Genomic DNA, 20,075 nt, shown 5'->3' on the forward strand with positions numbered 1-20,075 from the left:
TGAGGCCATTCCCTCTTGTCCTATCGCTTATTACTTGGTTAAAGAGACTCATCCCCCCTCTCTGCACCCTCCTTTCAGGGAGTTGTAGAGGGCGATGAGGTCTCCCCTCAGCCTCCTCTTCTCCAGACTAAACCCCCCCAGTTCCCTCAGCCGCTCCCCATCAGACCTGTGCTCCAGACCCTGCACCAGCTTCGTTGCCCTCCTCTGGACACGCTCGAGTCATTCAATGGCCTTTTTGGGGTGAGGGGCCCAAAACTGAACACAGTGATCAAGGGGCGGCCTCACCAGTGCCGAGTACAGGGGTAAGATCCCTTCCCTGTCCCTGCTGGCCACGCTATTGCTGATGCTATTTAGTGCAGGGATGATTAATAAAGCCCATACAACTGCAATTCAGATCTATTAGCAGTAGTTAGATAATATATTAGTATTGCATACCTCTGTTTCTGCATGTATTATAAGGCAAACTAATGCAAGCTGACTTGAAATCACAAACATAACTGAAAATTCTAGTTGGTTGATGCTTGAAGACTGATGGAGTCACTCACTTTGTCTAATGAACCGTTGCTTTTTCATTAACAATTAACAATGGTAAGGACTTACAAGAGACGTAAGTACATGATGGTATCTAAGCACTGTATACAAATTTTATCAAAAAGCACAATGAAGTCATCTGCTATAAACAATTTCATCAATATTAAGTAAATTAAAACCAGTTAGTCAGTAGCAACCACTCCCATGGGGAAAAAGACTTTGAATCTTGCAACTTAACAAGGCAAGGACACCAAGAGTGTCACTGTCCCTTCACTCAGTGTGTTCTGTTCTGAGTTCTTCTGTTCTGGATTGCTTTTAAGCCTGGATATCAGCTCAGTCTTCTAGTAGGGTTACAGAACTTACTCTGTGGATCAAGGCAGTGATCTGTCCAGTTCCCTGTATTTTGTAGTGACCAACAGTAAGGTGTTTCATAAGATACTGTAAGAATATGCAGTTGGCAAATATAAAATAATCTGCTCAATTACAGGTCTTAGTCTAATATACTTAGGATATTATGAAGTTCAAACCTTAAATATCAAGCTGTTCTTTTGCAACTATTTACTTTTATTAATTTTTTTTTTTAAATCTACCAGTCCAGTCCCTTCTTGAATCTTATTACAGTGTTCCCCTCAACAGCTTCTTATTGTATTGAAGCTGATAGGCCTATATGCACACATTGTGAAAAGTATTCTTTTTGAATTCACAGACATTTTTGTTGATTACTTCCCCCCCTTTTTTTTTTTTGTTTTGAATTGGAATAACTGATTTTTGATCCATATGTCTATATTTGTCTGCATCTTTATCTGTAACTATGGAATTTTCTCAATACAGAAAGTTTTCGTTCAACAAGGGGGCATACTCGAAGAGTAATGAAGTGATTGACACAGTTTTTTGAAATGTGGCAATAGTATTGCACTTAAAATCACTAATTTATATAAAAGAATGATATTTGCAGATTGGTTTTCTATTGCTGTCTTTTTTTATCTTAACATAATGCACCTTTACACTGACATTTTGTGATCATTTCTCACCACACGATCACACTGATGTTCTTCACCGAGAGGCCTTCAGCAAAAGCAGAAAGACTGCTTCTGTTGATTAGTTCAGTTAATTCAGATGTCTGAAATACGTAAGAACAATTTAAGTTTCTTCTCTACTGTGTATTACTGTGGAATTAATGGCATAAATTTAATTTCCCATCATCTAGGCCATGCATGTGGGCTTTTAATGTTTTTCCCAGCAGTATAAATAGTTGTGTGTAATCCTGAGAGCATTTTAACTGAGTATCGCAGTTGTTGTGACAGGACAAAGAAACAGTCTGTGGAATAACTGGATTCTCAACCCTAAATTTTTGTAAGTTCAAAGCTTGTACCTTGAATTTGCATTAAAAAGTAAATTGTGAAGCAATATATAGCCAAGGATATTAATAGATTTTGGTGTCTGTTCTAAAGTCTATATTTAAAAGCAAATTATTCTGTAATAAAATTGAAAATGTTTGAGTAGAGCCTTTAGGAAAGGGGTCATGTCCTTCCTGTGTACTTAAACAGTGTCTGATGTGGTTTCAGCCTCAAGATATTACTATCTTTTAAAATACATAACTGTAATATTGCATAAAATTATGCACATGTATGTGGCAGGAGTTTCTGACCTTAAGTACTTAAAATTGTAGTCACATAGACAGATAAAGGAAGTAGGAACAAGAAGAAACAGAGGCACCTAGAAATCCATGACTTGCCCATGATGACAAAGGGAATGCACTGCACAACTGGATATTGAATGCATATTTTATACTTCCCTGGCTAGTATCTGATTTGCAAAGTCACTCTTCTTTCTGCAAGAGATCCTATCAGCATTTTCAGAGAGCTTGTAATTCCAAACAGTGCTGCAGATCAGGGCTTTGCAGATGTTCTGGCAAAAAAAATCATGTTCTGAAAAGGAAATGGTAAGAGTAGCCAAGTGGCTTCATAAAGAATAACTGGAATATTTGGCAACCCAGGATATTCATGTGTCCCTAAATTGTTTGGTGCTTCTGTATTGTATAACGTACTGATTTTCTGTATCTGCCTCTGTGTTTTGTTCTGTCTAAATCACAAAACAGTCAATTCAATGGGGAGGAAGTCGAGGAAAACCACTTCCTCGGCACCATGTGTGTTAAATGTATGCCGCTGGCTGGCTGAGAGTCACATGACAACCTATGAGAATCTGTAGAAAAAGGTTTCCAAGCTATCTTTGATTTTTCTTTCTTTTCTTGCAGCATAAACATACCAAGTGTTCAGACAGAGTTTTCAAAGCTTGGCCTTTTTTTCCACAACTACTGAAAGAACTCTGTTCTTTTCAGCAGCCACAGAGCTTTGTCCCCTGGCTTCAGAGAACACCTAACAGTGTAATGCACCTTTAGGGATTTGATTTGGCACCCATATGTGAAGGTGATTTCCTCTGATCAAAGTCCTTGTGTTTGTGTCCCCATCCTCTACAGCGTTGCGGAGTCGATCAGGACGGTCCATCATCAATGGAAACTGGGCAATTGATCGACCTGGGAGATACGAAGGTGGTGGGACAATGTTCACTTATAAACGCCCTAATGAAATCTCCAGCACTGCAGGGGAGTCGTTTTTAGCTGATGGGCCAACAAATGAAGTCCTTGATGTCTATGTAAGTTTCTTGTATTCAGATTAATCTTCGTGATAGAAAAAAATTGTTCAGTTCATTGTTAACAGGCAACACTAAAATGACATTCAGTACCAATACCTTGTTACTGTTTTGTTCCTTTAATTTTGAAACAGTATTTTTTATATTTTACTATTGCTTGCTGTTGTTCCCATCTTGTTCCAGATCATAGGAAATCTAAATAGCAATGAAGCCTTTTTCTCTCAGACTTTATTGATCCAGTAAAACAACATTACTTGTTCAGTAAAATAGAGAGAAAGCATACAAAAGTTTTTTGTGAACTAGATTTTCTTCAGATACTTTCCTAATCAAGCAATTTTAGTGTAGTTTAATTTTACAGTGAACTGAAGCAAATACCTAAATCTGACAAGGCCTCTCACAGAGTGATACCATCTCCATTTTCTTTAAAAGAAACATAAGTCCAAAAAACTATAGAATGTGGGATTTGAAGCAGGGCAGTTTTAATACAAAGCTGTGCTAGGAGACCATAAATAATAGCCATTTGAGAAAGGAAGAGAAAAGACAAATTCTGACTAAGGGGGGAATCATTGAAAAAGCAGTTTACGTCAGATGGGACAGATTTTTACTGCATCATATTGAAATAACATATATAACTGGGATTGATTACAATTTACTCAAAGATAAATGGTGTGTTCTGAGATTATACACTTACACATGGTAAAATACATTCATTGGAAAAAAATAGATTAAGTGGTGATATGATTGTTTCATCCAGCTATGGCTTTTTTGCCCTTAAGTGCAACATGGGGTGGAAAAGTGAGTGTGCTGGGTTGTTTCATAGAAAAACAAATAGTAACTACCCTGATTACTCAGCTGAGAAAAGTTAGATGTTGGCAAAGTTATTCCCCATCTGCTATACGGTGTCTTAAAAAAGCAATGTAAGAATTATGCAAACAATACTTCTTTCAGGATAATTTCTGATTGATTGCAATGTAAGACTGGCAAAAGCCTGTAAGATTAAAAGACTGGGCTTCTAGATTCTGCAATGCAGACATACGTGTTGTTGTGTAGTTACAGGATGCTCTGAGCTGAGGTTTAATCTTAAGTTTTTATTGTCAGTTGATTGATGCCTAATACTTAATGACCTGGAGAGAAAAGGATCAGGAAATGGATTAAACAGATGTTTCCAAAGTAATACCATAAAAAAACTTTACGCTTAAATTTATCATGTTTTAATGTTTTAGTTTAGGCTTGGTCTCTTCTTTTTTTGCTTTTGTAGTAAATATACGAAATCTGGCATGATGGGCATAGCTTTATCAGTTTTGCTCTGTGGCTGATACTATGGATTGTCACATCTAATTTGACTGGACTCTTACCTGAGATGTTGCTTGTAGATATGAGGAATACTACAATTCATTATGAGCTAATAGTTTAGTGTCTTTTTCAATATAGTGTGGGAAGATAAAAATGGATAGTGATAGATGAAAGAAAATCAATCATCAGTATGACACAGCCTCTCTTGGCTTTGAAATTTGTAGCCACGCAGATACAGATGTCTTGTTTTAGACTTTGTCTTGTCGTTTCTGAATCGTGTAATTCTCTTTTCATCCATACTCATGATCTTTATGCTCTGTGTAGAAAAATAAAGAGATTTACAGATGGGAACTCCAAATGGCTTTCTGTTGCTTTTTCCTGAGTTCATGCTGTCTTCCTTCCACTTTAAAAATGTAGAGGAAAAAACTCTCTTAAGTTACAGCAGGTTACAATTAGCAAGATAAAAAGAGATGCAAGTTTTGTCCAAGTGTGAAGTATACATTGCTACAAAGTCCACTAACTCAAAGCAAAACTATTATGTAATTCCAGGTATTTTCCTGCAGGAAAGCTGTGACAATATCTTCACAGGGACTTCATCAGTTAAGCTCTTTATAACATGTGCCTGTCAGTTGTTTTGAGAAATGTGATGGAAAAACCATGGGAACTGTTGGAAAGCTGTTCCTGGAAACATCTTAAGAACAGGGTCCTGGTTCTGGAAGGTGGGGGGGGGTGTACTCTTCCTCTGAAGTCAGCTTCACAGTGCTCAGTTCTCTCAGGACCAAACACAAAGATGGTGTAATTTTTGCATACCAAAGTGACATGGGAAGGACCAACCCTTACAAAAAATATTACAGGCAATGCATGATTAGATGGTTCAGAGAAGTGAATGATCTCTGAGGGACAGAGTTTAGAGGAACAGCTATTATATTTGGCAAGGAAAAAGTGATTTTGACACAAGGAAAAACAAGGGTCTGAATCCCTAGTTGATGTTACTTGGTGTGACGAATTTAGTGAAACCTTGAAGTGTAAGTGTGCTCTGCTGGCTCATAAAGCCATTGGCATAGTATGACTGTGTTCTTTTCGGCCCATGGTTTGTTAGAACTGAAGAGCTAGTGCAGGCTCTGGTGTTTGTTTCATTTTGCTTTAGGTACTTTAAGTTAAGTGTAATCTGAGGCTTGTACCAGACCGATCCCCACAAAGACTTCAGGACTTTTAAAGCAGCAGTGTCAGTAGAAGCAGTACAGAATCAAAGCTAAACTAGTGAAATTAGCAGCTGATGGCATCCCTGCATTTCTAGTGTGAGTATGCTCAGGCTCTCGGCAGCAGCAGTGTAATAGAAGCCAGTTGGGTATGGAGTGCGCTGCTAACCATTTTAAAAAGCTTTCATAAAGTCGTATCTTGCTCAGGTCTTATTATGCCTAAATGCAAGCACACAAGAAGTAACACTGACTTCCAGAGGCATGCTCATGTCAGCTTGCATTGGCTTGTGCAGCAGTGTTCTGAAGCTACTCAGCTTCATTTTCACATTTAAAGGAGAAAGACCTGTGGTTCATGCCTGTGTTTCATAAAGAACACTTTGATAGTGTTGTTGTGGCTAGCTGTAAAGCAGTGGGAGTCTGTCTGCACTTACACTGCATCTTCATTCAGTTGAAAATTAATGTGGAAGGATGCAGGAGGGTTGCACGGGTGTTCTTCAGCTGCTGTAGCAAATATGTGTGCCTTTGTAATCTTTTCACTTGATCTTCATTGAGCAGTGCTTATGGTGAGAGCGGCATAACGTTAGTAATTTTAGCTAGTTGATTGTTGAGCCTCCACTGAGTGGTGCAGAGGTAGCTGCATGGTGATGAAAGGAAGAGTTTGATTTGTGAGATGGTACACGCAGAATAACACATGTACTGTCTGCATGTGCTCTCTTCAAGTACAACTGATAAACCTTAATAAAGGCAGTTGGTTAGATTTGTAGATTGGGGTCTGTGGTATTCATTTTTCTCTGTTTTGTTTCTTCCTTGCTTATGTTTCCTCAGGCATCTGTCAAGCTCCTTCTACCTGGCAGTGTTTTGGAGACCTTAGGACTGTCTCTTCTGCTGCTGAGCCCTGGTGTGAGCCTCTGCTGCCCATGCTGGCAAGAGACGAGGCTGTAGCTGGTGCAGTCCAGAGCTGCACCTTGGCCCAAGCATGTCAGTTTTACATTTTTCAAAGAAGATCTAGAGAAACAGTTTCTTTGCCATCACAAGCTAGTTCAGTTTGCAAACACAGTAGCTTGGATTTTCTGATTTCTTCCAGAAACAAATACATTTTTTTGCATTTTTTGGAGACAGTCATTAACCATTGTTTCTGTCGTGACCAATGATAAATAATGTTGATAGTTGATCGGTTCAAGTACATATTTAAGCATTAGTAATATAACAAGTGGAAGAAGTGAATATATGGCTCTTTTTCTTTTTAGATGATACATCAGCAGCCTAACCCAGGTATACATTATGAGTATATCATTCCAGGAGACAATGTTATTAGTCCTCAGTTGCTTGCTCACAGGAGGCCAGGTAAAATGCCACTATTTCCTATTATTAAACACATTTTGTTACCCAATAAGCTAACAGAGAAATTCATACCATTAAATTCAGTGTAAATACTGCCATTGATGTGGGAAAGGTGCAGAATTTCACCCTACATGTTGGAAGAGAAGTCTGTATAGATTTGGTAACTTAAGTGAATTAATACTGACAGGGATTATTTATACTGTATCAGGGAATCTGGTCACATATTTCTACATTTAGTTATTTTGTCGTTAAAATGTTAACCATGGCTTTGCATGAGCTGGAGGTTGTAACCACGTCTCAGAAATGAAATAGAACATGATTTTTCTCTTCAGACTTTGAGATAATTTAAAAGAACCCTTTGCAGTTTCTCTTTCCTCTCCCAACTGGAGAGGATCAAACACGTAACTGTTGCCTTCCCAAGCTAGAATCTGGACAGCTCTTGCTCCTGACTGAGCTGTGGATATGTGCTGTGTGTACTGATACGAAGTTCTGAGGAACAGTAGAAAATTTGCAAGTGAGTTGGGTCCTACTTTTAATGTTCGTGATTTGCTTTGACAAATTTCTAAGTGTGTTTGCAGTCTTTTCATGATGAGGAGCAGCTGTGCTGTGACATGGGGAGGCACAGAATACTTTGGGAAATTTTGACACTGGGTACATTAACTCTACAGAGTGTTTGGAGATTCTTCAGTTTTTAATGTATTTGCTGGCTGATACTTGGTTATCTTAGTTTAAAACAACACAGTCTTTGCAGGATGCTATTAGGAAGTCTCTGCGTAGCAGATTAAAGCTGCTTTCAAATTTAATGATGCTCCAGTTGTGATTATTAGTGGATGAAAACAGACATATTTGCAAGTGAGGTTCATTATTTTACTTTTTTGTTATTGTCCATCATCAGGGGAGCCCTTGAATGGCCAGTTAGGAATGCCAGAAAGTACAAATCAAGAGGATGAGGATTTGCATAGGGAGACAGACACTCTCACTGGACAGTCAGCTGGAACTTTTCCAGTTATTCAGCCAGGAAGATTTTCTTCTCATCAGCCAGAAAACCAGGTGCCTGCTGTGCAACCACCTAGACAAAACCGAGAACACAACTGGAAACAGACTGGAAAAACTGAGTGCACTACCACATGTGGGAAAGGTAAGTGCTTCATACACCAATGCACAAAAAATAGATGGCACATGGGAAGGTTCCAGCATAGTAGAGGAGAAGCATGGAGGAAAAAAACACTGTGGCTGTTCAGCAGCTCTTGTATGTGCCAAAGCATTGCTGGACCTGGTGTTTTCTGTTATCGTACAAGCAAAAGACACATCAGTACTATTATGCATGCTTATATTTAAATCAGTAGAAACAACAAAATTTAAAATATGAAAGACAAAGCCTTTAAATTAAAAGGAAATATATGGCATTTGCTTCTGAAAGGAAATATTTCAGGATTTTATGGCAAACTGATCTGTCTCACACCCTTGATACACAGCTGCTTTCCTCAACATTCTTTGGCATCCTTTATCCTTCCATTTGGCCTCTCCAGCTTTGTCAGATACACCCTCCGTGCTTTTTGTGTCTTTGTCAACAGTTTTCTGATCTTTACGGGAAGGTTTCACAAGGATTCCGTATCTTTGCCTCATTGGATGTTACTGGAACAGCAACAATGTGACTTCAAAAAACTGAGGTTTTCATAGGGGAGAAGTGGGAAGGAAGAGGGATGGAAAAGGACTGGTAATTAGCTTTTGGGATGTGATGGATACATGACTTGGAGCTTGCCAGATTAATCTTTGCTTTAAGACATTCACAGTGACCACAGATTCAGTAATGCATAGCACAAACAATTCTGTGGAAGAATAAGTTTTTGTGATAGCAAAAGTGAAATCTTTTGTACTATACATAGTCACCCATCACCATACCTAAAAAATCGCAGAGCTTTGAAATAAAGATGTACCAGTGAGGGAACTCTGCTGACTGTCACCAGCTCATACACACTGAGAACATTTGTATCCTAATTAGTTTGAGAGGACACTTTGCGAATTTGTTCCAAGGCCAGATGAGTGTCCGTGTTATAGGTACAGATAGAGCTAAAAAAATCCTGCAATATTGATACTAGTCAAAATCACTTCCCAGTATACTGAAAAAACTTGTTTCCTTGGAGAGATTACTGCAGAAGTGTTAGAGCTAAAATACAGCCTATAAAGGTCAGAAGACTTTTTTGAAGTCTGCCTTTTTGTGGAGAAAAGGAGGGAATGTAAACCAGAATTATTTTTGTTGGCATTTAAATACACTATGTGTCTTTAACACAAGCCATATGGACAGAATCCTCAATTGTACCTGGTTATTGTTTAGCAGCAATCAGTGAGTATCACCTGCTGAATGTCTGGATTATCATATACGTGGTGAATTTTAGTATCCAAATCAGGTAATTTATGATGCAGTTGCAGGAACACATTATGGTAAATTTATTCTTCCTTTACATTGTAGAAGTCCTGGTTGTATTTCCTATGGACCTTATGGACATTTGAACATAGTTCTTGCCATTTCTTCAGTGATCGAGTAGAAATTGGCAGTGGTATTAATTTGAGTCAAAATGATGATAGCAAAATTGTAGGAAAACAGAATTCAAAGGCTATCTTCCAGCATCCTATACAGCTTAAATTTAATCAATGAAATTTAACAAGGTAACTGTTAAAAACGAGTATCTCTTTTCCTGTTATTTGGAGAATGTGTGTGTGTTTTGATGAAGTTAAATTCAAAAGGAACTGGACCTTGAGAGCAGGATCCTGACACTGTTGAGGCTGTATGAACATTCCTTGTTATCTTCATGTGAGAAGCCCATGTAAATCTCTTGATGCCTCCAAGGCATTTCAAGTCAAAGTAGGTCATATAGGCTGATAAAAAATGGAGTGAAAAATTCAGAAATAAATTTTGTCCTATTCAAGGTTTTGTTTTCATTTTTGTATGATTCAATATAGGACATTTCTTTTTTTCTTTTTTCCCATGTTTTCCTTTTTTCTGCTACTTTATTTCTTTATGCAGAAATGTAGACGATACGTGGTCTTTAATTTCCTTTTTTTTTTTTTTTTTCCCCCAAAATGAACCTGTCAAAACTAAATAACTTTAGGAAATTTTAAGTTGGAAGAAGAAAGAAAAATTACTTTTGTGCTACCTAAGGAAAAAGGGAGGATAAATTAACAGTTTTGATGACAGGCTGTGAGATTTCAAAGCACTTTTCAGTAAACCTTTGGCTTGGAAAAAAAATACTATTATAATTTTTTTTTAAAGTGAAAATGCTTCCCATGAGATCTGCCACCAACTCTTGTCCCAGATTTCCATTTAAAATGATTGAGCAAATACATCTGCTAGAATTTGGACAGTGTGGAAACTGCTACCACATGCTGTCAGGGAAGTGAAGTAGCACATCATCCCTCTCTGTTGTCCAGAGAGAAGAGGGTTGGTGCACTGCAAATCCCTCCAGTCCTGGAGCCACAGGATCTTCGTCCAAATTTTGTCTGATCTTACAGGCAGAGTACCTCACTTCATCTTCTTCGAGCACCACCTGTGCCTTAAAACTGTTATCTACTTCTTGGAAATTACTTGAGGTGTGTAATTTGTTATCAGTCATGGCAGCATGTTTGTTACTTTCCTAAAGAAGAATTAGAAAAGAGGTTGAAGAGTGCAAACTGCTGAGTTTTTCCTTAGATTTCAGAAGATGTAATAGCTTTTTCTGAAATATTAGTGAAAGTTAGCTGGTGAGATACAAAGTCTTACTTTTGATAGAATGAAATTCTTGAACAAATATAGCTTTAGTGGGAATTGTAATTTTAAATTTTCTGTCCTGAAATTGAAGTGTGCCAGCCAACAGTTACCATCAGCTACAGCCACCCTTATTTTATTTAAAGTCATAAATTCATAACTTAGAATTAGTACAGATCTCTGGTGCAATATTTTTTTGAATACATGACTGAATGTATTGATCTCCTTTCTTTCTATTTCCTGATCACAAGTATAAGTTACCTGTTGGTTGCATGACGAAGGAAATTGATTTCAGTAAACCCAGGATGAGATGTTTGAATTGTTAATTACAAAATATGATAATACAATATAAAAAATTATTTAACGGTCACTATTAAATCTATAGAGGCTTTGAGATCCAGGAGGTAAAATATGTGCTCCAGGAGCTAATTATTCCCAGATCTTAAACAAAGACTGCAAGTTCAAGTGAATCACTAGAAATGGAAAGGAGGAGAAAACTCATCTTCAGTCCAGTGGCTTAAGACTTGTAGTGTCAATAATCTTATGAATCAGTGTCACTGACAGTGCAGGCTTCAGTAAACCCACATTTGAGGTACATAAGCTTTAACTGTTACAACCTAGCCCTTTTCTACACTCTTTTTAGATGCAAACATCAACAAAGATGCAGCTGAGTTTTCTGTGCAAATTGCCTAGGTCTTCTAGGCAAGATGGGACTTCTTTTTGCCTTTAACTCAGAGGCATGGCAGTTTGGTTTTTGTAAATGTGCAGATGTGTGTTTTGATCTAAAGAAAAGAGAAGTCTTTTGCAGAAAGATGAGGGTATTGTACTGATAATTTGTGCCCTGCTTCTTCCTATCTTGCCAGTAACGTGGAAAAAACCCACTTTTCTGTAATCTTTCTGATGCTTGGTCTGCAGACCCTGTTGTATAGGGTGCATTCCTGAGCTGAAGTAGTAGCTTTCCTTAGATAAACGTAGGTGTTTCAGACAAGAGCAGTGTGAGTGTGAGCAATACAAGTTCTGTTGAAAAAGTGATTGCTTAAACCACGTGAATTTTGTTTATTAATTCTATTTCTGATTGCAAACACTGAGAATTAGGCATTTATGACTCTGTCTTCAGGTTTTACACTATATTTCCCCAAAATCTGAAGTATATTGTTAATATCAAGGTCAGTCAGTATAGTTTTATTTTAACAATACAGCCTTATTCAGAATGATCACACATCATCCATGCATTTCAAAGGCAAAATGACAAACGTGAAATCTGAGAAGGGAAGCATTCCAGGAAAAGGAGGAAAGCATTCCAGGAAAAGTTTGTGGGAAGAAGTGTAAACTGTGTATCTGCTTGTCTGGTTGAATAGCATTCCACTGGTGCTTATTTCATTCTGTGGAAGAAAGTTAGCTCTAACCTAAGCAAAATGCTCTCTTTCAGTTCAGAGTTCATTTTCCTGTTCGTGGTTTCTTTCTCTGCATAATTATGACTGTCTGCACTAAACAGGCTTCAATACCAATAAATAATTAGTCATTTGGAGTTACTTGTTGTAGGGTAGCCTAAAATAACTAAAATCACCCAATTTTTAAGTCAGTGGGTCTAGCTTCAAGTGATTGAACTGGCAGTTGTGGGTTCTACCTTGACCACTTCTCTTTGGCTGATCCCTGTTTCTCTTGTAACCAAATGGCTCCTGTTACCATAGAGGTGTCCTGTGCCATTGCTGTACCACAGTGGGAGGAGGGGTTGCTGCCACTTACATGGTATAAACGTGGCAGAGAGAAAATCAGCAGATTTTTGTACTACTTCCTAAAAAGAACTAAAATGAAAATTTTTCCTAGTCTTCCTTTTGCTGTTTATGTACTTGTAGAGTTGCCTTTCATATCCCTTGCCAGATTCAACTCTCGATGGGCTTTGCCCTTCCAAACCCCAACCCTGCACAGTCAGACAGCATCTCTGTACTCCTCTGGGATCAGCTGCCCCTGCTTACACCTCTTGTGCTTCCTTTTTATGTCGAGTTTAGTTAGGAGCTCCTTGCTTATCCACACAGGCCTCCTGCCACCTATGTTTGATTTCCTACTTTTTGAGGCTGACCTTTGTTGAGCTTGGAGGAGGTGGTCTTTGAATATCAACCAACTCTCCTGGACCCATCTTCTCTCCAGGGCTTCATCCCATGGGATTCTTCCAAGCAGATCTCTGAAGCGGTTTGAGGCTGCTCTTCTGAAATTCAGGGTTGCGGTCCTGCTTTTTGCCCTGCTCCCTCCTCTTGGAATCCTGAACTCTACCATTTCATGGTCACTACAGCCAAAGCTGCCCCTGGTTTTCACATCCCTGACTTTTTTTTCCTTGATTTTATGTATCAGGCCTAGCACAGCACTTTTCCTGGTTGGCTCTTTGATCACCTGTGTCAGGAAACTTGTTAATTTACTCCCATTTTTCACTTACCAAATACAAGTAGGCATGCTCTTTCTCATCATTTTGGTAGTCAATTTGCAGTAGTAATACCGAGTTCTGTCTTCCTGCTCTATCATGAAAATTATTTAAAGACCGAGCATTAAATGCAGAGAGTAGTAATTTTTAGTGAGTCTCTAGTCTACAGTAATGTTTGACCTGTAAGCCTTATCTTATGAATCTTTTCAAAAACCAGGTAAGGTGGATAATATTCTCATGTGTTTACTCACCACGTAACTGAAGTAGGGAGGCTCAGTCTCTTTCCACAAGCACAGCAAAATGACTGCTAAATTTTTTCTCCTCTCAAGCCCGTGTTACAGTGTCTGCTTGGCTGCATTTTTTTTTAATTGCCTGAATACTTAATGTTTATACTCTTTGCACTATAAAGATCTCATGCAGACCAAGGAGCATGTTTTCTCAGCCTTTCCTAAAATGCCATGCTGTACTTTCTATATACTAAGGACTTCACTTAATACTACAAAGTAAACAGTATATCATTTAGCTCTCACATTTGGAAAATTTGGATAAAATCTTAGTCTATATTTCCTGTTGTTAAGTTACGCTTTTCCTGTCTGCATCAGTGTTGGGTTATGTTATGACTGTTATGACTGCAGAGTCTTTTGCAATGCATTGCCTAATTTTCTTCTTTATTTCAGGGTCACAGTACCCAGTTTTCCACTGTGTCAACAGAATCACTCATGAGGAGGTATCTGAGAGTTACTGTGACAGCAGCACCAAACCTATTCCAGAAGAGGAGGCCTGCAACCTCTTCCCATGTCCAGCTTTGTAAGATACTACAATTTAAATCAAGTGAAATAAGCCAATGTCACTGAGGTTTTGCATGTGAAAGAGGCTAGTCTAAGCAGGAGACTAGTTTGAACTTCAGAGTACTATGCACTTGTGTCGTAAAGTGTAGTGGATATTTTTTCCTTCGTTGCTGGTGGTCTTCTCCCCCTTCACAGGGAGCAATAGCATTCAGAGAAGACAAAAGGGAAGTTGGCAACAAGTGAGTGTTGTAATTTCTCAAAATTGGTGTGACTGTTCAGGCGTGCACACTATACGTTGTCTCTCTGTGTACATTCTTTTCAAGTGACAGACTTCTGCATATACCTGTCTAAAGGAGAGGCTCTAGTTACATCACTCCACATTGGATCAGTGTGCTGTAGTACCCACCTGTTCATTCCATGGTATCATATTTAAAGATGAGGCTGATAGTGCTTGCAACAGCCCCCTCATAAACGTCACCTCTCTTTCCTGGAATTCAGTAGTTCTTCAACTTGAAGACTGAATTCTGAAGTGGTAGTCCTTGTTTCCAGCACGCTAATACAACCAGCTCAGTTTGATTTCCTTCTGAAAAGACACTTTCCATCAGGAGACTGTGACTTAAAATTGACTAAGGAGATTCTTTTAAATAATGAAAAAAAACCAAAAGTCAATTAATCTAGGGTATATACCAAGAAGAGAAAAGAGTTAAACCCAGTTGCCATTGTAGCAACTTTATTTCAGGTCAGCAGCTGTATTTTCCATCTCTCTTGTGGTTACATTCTTCAGTTCTCTTCTGAGCAGCAAGTGGCCACTCCTTATCCCACGAAGTTTCTAGTGGGGTAAGGGCTGTCACAGTGTTACATGCCTGACAAATGATTTCCTAGTGCGTATTACATACACAGGAACTTCTGAAGCAATTTACTTGGAGAGGTCTTTTCTCACTAAGCATTTTTCTCACCTTTTTCTTTCTAACAACTCATATTAATTCAGCTTCATTTGTTTACACAGGATAATAGCAATAATATAAACAAAGATATATAAATATTTATTAAAAATAATACAGATATTTCACTTGCTCTCCACAAGAGTTCTGAAATAAAATGTGTGAACAGTTCAGATATTTCCCTGATTTGTGTATGTCCTCATGCTTGAAATGAAAATTGAAAGGGGAAAATGACACGTTTATACAAACGTGGTTAAATAAATACAGTGAAATCTTGGAATGGGAAGAATGTATCTAGGAATTTTTTTAATCTCTAAAATTAAATGTATTTATTCATTGCTTATCATTTGCTATTTCATTTTTACTGATGAATGAATGCCTGGGTGTATTATGTGAGGTTTTTGTGGTATTGTCCTTTTTTAGGGCCTTTGCTGCAGAAAAATTTTATGCAACACATCTTAAATTTTTGGAAAGTGCCATTAGAGCAATAATATATATTATAGATAGATAGATACTTTTAAAACCACATCTATTACTGGCTTAATTAATGTTTGTAATATGTCTTGAAACCATGAATTGTGCAATCTCTACACATGCTTATTACTATCAGGCATTACAGGTAGATTGGTTAAAAGTATATAACATTGTCTTCATAAAGGATTAAGTTATGCATGCAGGGGTATTTTATAAAGTTCTGTTCCAGCATCAGAATCATGTCATTTGAGTTCTGTTAAGATTAGTATTAGGTAAATCTTTCCTGAAAAAATATGTCCTCTTTTTTATCTTTAGCTGGGATATAGGGGAGTGGTCTGAGTGCAGCAAAACATGCGGCCTTGGTATGCAGCATCGACAGATCTTATGCCGGCAAATGTATGCCAATCGTACCTTGACAGTTCAGCAGTACCGCTGTCATCACCTGGAGAAACCAGAGACAACCAGCACTTGCCAGCTGAAGATCTGCAGTGAATGGCAGATTAGGACAGAGTGGACTTCAGTAAGTATGATTGATTAACGTGGAGCATAAAACCTCAGAAAAGAATAAGAATTTTCTTCCAGGTATCACTAATCAAACATGAAATTTGCTTTTGTTTAAAACAGGGAAGAGCACTGTGCAAAGCCTTGGAAATAGGTGAATCTTAGTTCAAGAAAACCCTGCTCAGTTATGACCATTAAAGTTTACTGTTCGTAACCAGAAAGAATCTGAAAAAGAGTGATTGAATAGTCCAAACCACACAGATGTGTGTGTACAGAAGTACACAAGCTTTCTGAGCAATGCTTTTCTTTAACTACTATATGAAGCAGAGTTGGGAGAGTCCTGACAGGTTTGCCTGTGATGGCAAACACTGCTTTTTCTCATAGCATGTAGAGTTTAATTCCAGGAGTTATTCAACCTTATGTATGTATTAAGGATAGAGTCAGTAATTGCTGTTACTGTAGGTGGATGGGGCTATGCCAGGACTTTCAGATAAATGTGGACAGTAGTTGTCAGCTTTAATTTCTGTGTTGCTGACAAAAGGTTTGGCCAATCTGGCAACCATCCTAGATACTTTCATGGCCATTGCGTGAATGAGGAAATACCCTGGTGTATTAGGTGTAGTGATGAACAAATCTCTTCCAGTTAGCCGTGAGACAAAGAAAAAAAAATTTAGAGTTGCTGAATTATGTGGGTCAATAGACCATGAAAAATTCCAGCTTAAACTCTGAACCTAAACCTTCTTTTTCCTTTCTACTGAAGTGCTTCCTTGCTAATTCCCCCAGCCTGTGCTGGCATACATGTCGCAGCACACAGTGGCAGTAGCAGTACAGCTCCCCATCCTCACAGTCACAGTAGGCTAAAGAGTCTTGCAGCAGGCTTCGTGTGGCTTTATAGTGGGTCTTCTCCCATGGTAAAGCCTATGTGAGTTAGCTCCCTCAGCTGCTGCATTTCTGAGCCTGATGGTGGCATTGTTAACTTCCTAATCATGAAGTATCTGTGATATGTTGATATATTCCGGATAAAAAAATTAGAAATACCTAGACAGACAAACGCAAAGATACGTTGGTTGGTTAATTTGTTATTCATGATGAATGAAAATCCATCTGGAATTAAAGGACAGTAAAATAGATATTAAAGGTAAAGTTTTGATTATTTTATTGTGTTGATGATCAGAAGGGGGGGCTGGTTTTGTGTGGTTGCATTTTGAGAAGTATTTCAGTGTATAGAGCCTTTAGAGGTTTACTGCATATGGTGAATCAAGCTAAACAAATGCTTTAGAAATTGTAGCTGGTTGAATATAAGCATAATTTCAATAAAATTCTGTGATTAATTTCCTCTTGGAAGTAAAATTAAAGTTCTTGGCATGAGGAAGATCCATCATAAAGAAAGGAGCAATTGAGTTTGCAAACTGGTTTCAGTAGAACGTTTATTTGTGTTTGTGCTTACTGAAGTACAGTTAGGTTGTCACTTTGGAGACAGGTCTGTGACCTTAAAAGTAAGCCCGTCTTAAGATTTTAATGTGCTTACTATTTTTTCTGACATACAAATGTCAAAAACTGTGATCTAAATCTGATTAGAAAAAATGGCTTTGTGGCAATTTTAAGTTTGGGTCAGCAGACTAGACTTTGAGAGTAACTCTGGACAAATCGCCCCCTTTATGACCTAAGGAATGGGGTATTTGTTTTTATTAGTATTTTGCTATTTAATGACCCACCTAGCCTGGGTTTTGACCAGTGTTCTAGAGTGAACAGTTGAATAAATAGCTGCAGTCTGAAGATGAAGTCTGCGAGGTATCTTGCTGTAGGGAATATATTTTATGTAATAAATAACTTTGATGTGTAAATATAGTAGACATGATTAAGCATTTGAAAGAAAAAAAACCCCAATGAGGCTGCCCTTGGAAGCTCTGCTAGGTACCCTTGTGTGCAGATACTGCATATTATCTTTAATCTTCAAATTCCCAGAGATTTTCCCCTTTAATTCTAGAGTGTTTATAGGACTCATCAAAACATTTCATGCGTACACAGCGGAAAATTATGTTCCCCTCTTGCTTCATGATCTGGATGCTTCACATCATCAGGCAGCGTTCTCTGAGCTTGAAGAAAAGAGAGCAGGAGAAGGTGACCTTTACTTGTAAGAGGGATTCAGAAGTGGTGTTTGTTTGCATTTTTCTTGCTTCATATCTGCTTATAGGTCAGGATCAAAATTATGCAGAATATGTCAGCCTGCTATAAAAATACCAGCAGTTCATTTGGATAAGGTGTAGCATGGCCTGTTGGAGATAGGGTTTAATTTTGTTTTCCAAATGTATCTGCATAGTATACTGCAGAATACTACAGACTGAGAATTTGATTTAAAACTATTAATGTGTTTTTGTTGCCTATTCCTAGCAATCTAGAGTTCTGTAGCTTCTGTGGATGTCTTAGCAGGAATGAATGAACTGTATGTTCCCAGCTCCCTGATAAACCACTGCAGTTCTTGCACAGAGTCCTGATTCAACCTCCCTTTTGTTACAGTGTTCAGTGCCTTGTGGAGTGGGGCAGAGGACCCGAGATGTGAAATGTGTCAGCAACCTTGGAGACATTGTTGATGATGAAGAATGCAACATGAAGCTGCGGCCAAATGATATTGAGAACTGTGACATGGGTCCCTGTGCTAAGAGCTGGTTCCTTACAGAGTGGAGCGACAGAGTAAGGCTTCTCATTATCTTTGTGCTGCCAAATCTTCTAAAATACCTCAAGTGCATCAGAATTAAAAAATACACATTGGTACAGCCATAAAAGGAGCGATCTTATTTTCCATGTTTATCCTCGATCTGTTAAACAGGCAAGAACAAACAAAAAAATAATGATCCCAAGGGCATCCTGAGTTTGTGTTAGATACAAGAATGCATAGAAAGGGCAAGTGTGTGGGTACATGGCCAAACATCTGGATTTAGAATTTTCTCTGTGTTTGAATGTCCCAAAATATTGAGTGTGCTGAGATTTATTATTCTGCCTTGCTTAGCCCTGTGGCTTAAGATTCAGACTCTAAAAGTTTCCCTACTGTTTTTTTAAGGGATGGAGGTTTGAGGCCTGATGTCTGGGTCTAAGTTCAAGCCATAAAACAATTATCCTATAACTCTGAAAAGAGGGGAACAACTTCATAAACTCAGGCAAGGTTGATTCACACTTTTGTACTTTGTGAACATGGATGTATTTTTTTATTACAATGAGTGAGATTCTCCACATGAAAACAATAAAACCAGTGGTGATTTACCTTGTTTCATGATTGGGCTCCGAGTTGTTGTTAAGTAGTGATATTTATATGCTTTTGTTAAAAGGCTTACAAACATGGGCTAAGAAAAGCCTGGTATTTTGGTCCCTCTTGTGGATGCTTGCGTATCAATTTCATCTGTAGACAAGTTGAGCCTTCAGTCTGTAAAATCCTGATTGCATCTCCCTTTTCTTTGACTGGTTGTTTTGGCAGGCAAATGATATAATTTATTGTTGAAACTGTAAGATTACATTCATAACTTAACGGATTCATTAATTAGATCATTTTGTGGTAGTATCTCTGAAAGCTGGGAATGTCTGGCTCATAGGTTATACATTAGTTTGGACACTCAGAAGATTTTCCCCATGTTTTAGATGCAGAGAAGGAGGAGGAACTTCACAAGTAGGACAGGGACCTAGTATGTCACATAATTTTAAAAAGGCTGATCAGACTGTTGCTACAATTAAAGGCCTGCCAAATTTTCAGCCACCAGACAACTCAAACAGATTTTACAAAGAAAAAAAAAATTATACACAATCAGTCTTTGTTGTTGTCATTTGAACTTTTTTTTCCCGTTGTTATTCACTCAGTGCATGCTTTCGCATAGCATGGACAGAAAGTTACCAGGTATTAGTGCAGATGGCAAAGTTTTTATTGTAGGGGGAATGGCAGTGCCTTTTTTTTTTTTTTTTTTTAACTTGTAGATGTTCTTTATACAGTGCTATTAAAGTTGTATTTTACAAGTAAGAGAGAGAAATGCATTCTATCCTTAAAGACATCTTTCTTGAAAAAGTTGGCCCAGCCACTATCAGCTAGTGCAGTTCCACCACATAAAGCACATACATTCCAATGAAGGCTCTAGAATCAATGTTTTCTTCATTATTCTATATTGATATTTTGTCCTCTGCAGAATTAAAAGTAGTTTTTGTAGCTGAAGGTTATGC

The 20,075-nt window shown here is 38.1% G+C and overlaps 1 protein-coding gene across 1 annotated transcript in view; it reads left to right on the plus strand.

The window, feature by feature from the left end:
• The window catches only part of THSD4 (thrombospondin type 1 domain containing 4), a 308,530-nt gene that overhangs the window by 265,771 nt on the left and 22,684 nt on the right, over nucleotides 1-20,075 (plus strand). Inside the window, exons 8-13 of the mRNA XM_074837605.1 lie at nucleotides 3,008-3,183; nucleotides 6,920-7,016; nucleotides 7,909-8,151; nucleotides 13,849-13,978; nucleotides 15,690-15,894; nucleotides 18,393-18,566. Of these exons, the coding sequence (XP_074693706.1) occupies nucleotides 3,008-3,183; nucleotides 6,920-7,016; nucleotides 7,909-8,151; nucleotides 13,849-13,978; nucleotides 15,690-15,894; nucleotides 18,393-18,566 (1,025 nt within the window). The remainder of the gene's footprint in view (nucleotides 1-3,007; nucleotides 3,184-6,919; nucleotides 7,017-7,908; nucleotides 8,152-13,848; nucleotides 13,979-15,689; nucleotides 15,895-18,392; nucleotides 18,567-20,075) is intronic.

This window comes from Strix aluco, chromosome 12, assembly GCF_031877795.1.
Source record: "Strix aluco isolate bStrAlu1 chromosome 12, bStrAlu1.hap1, whole genome shotgun sequence".
NCBI lineage: Eukaryota > Metazoa > Chordata > Aves > Strigiformes > Strigidae > Strix > Strix aluco.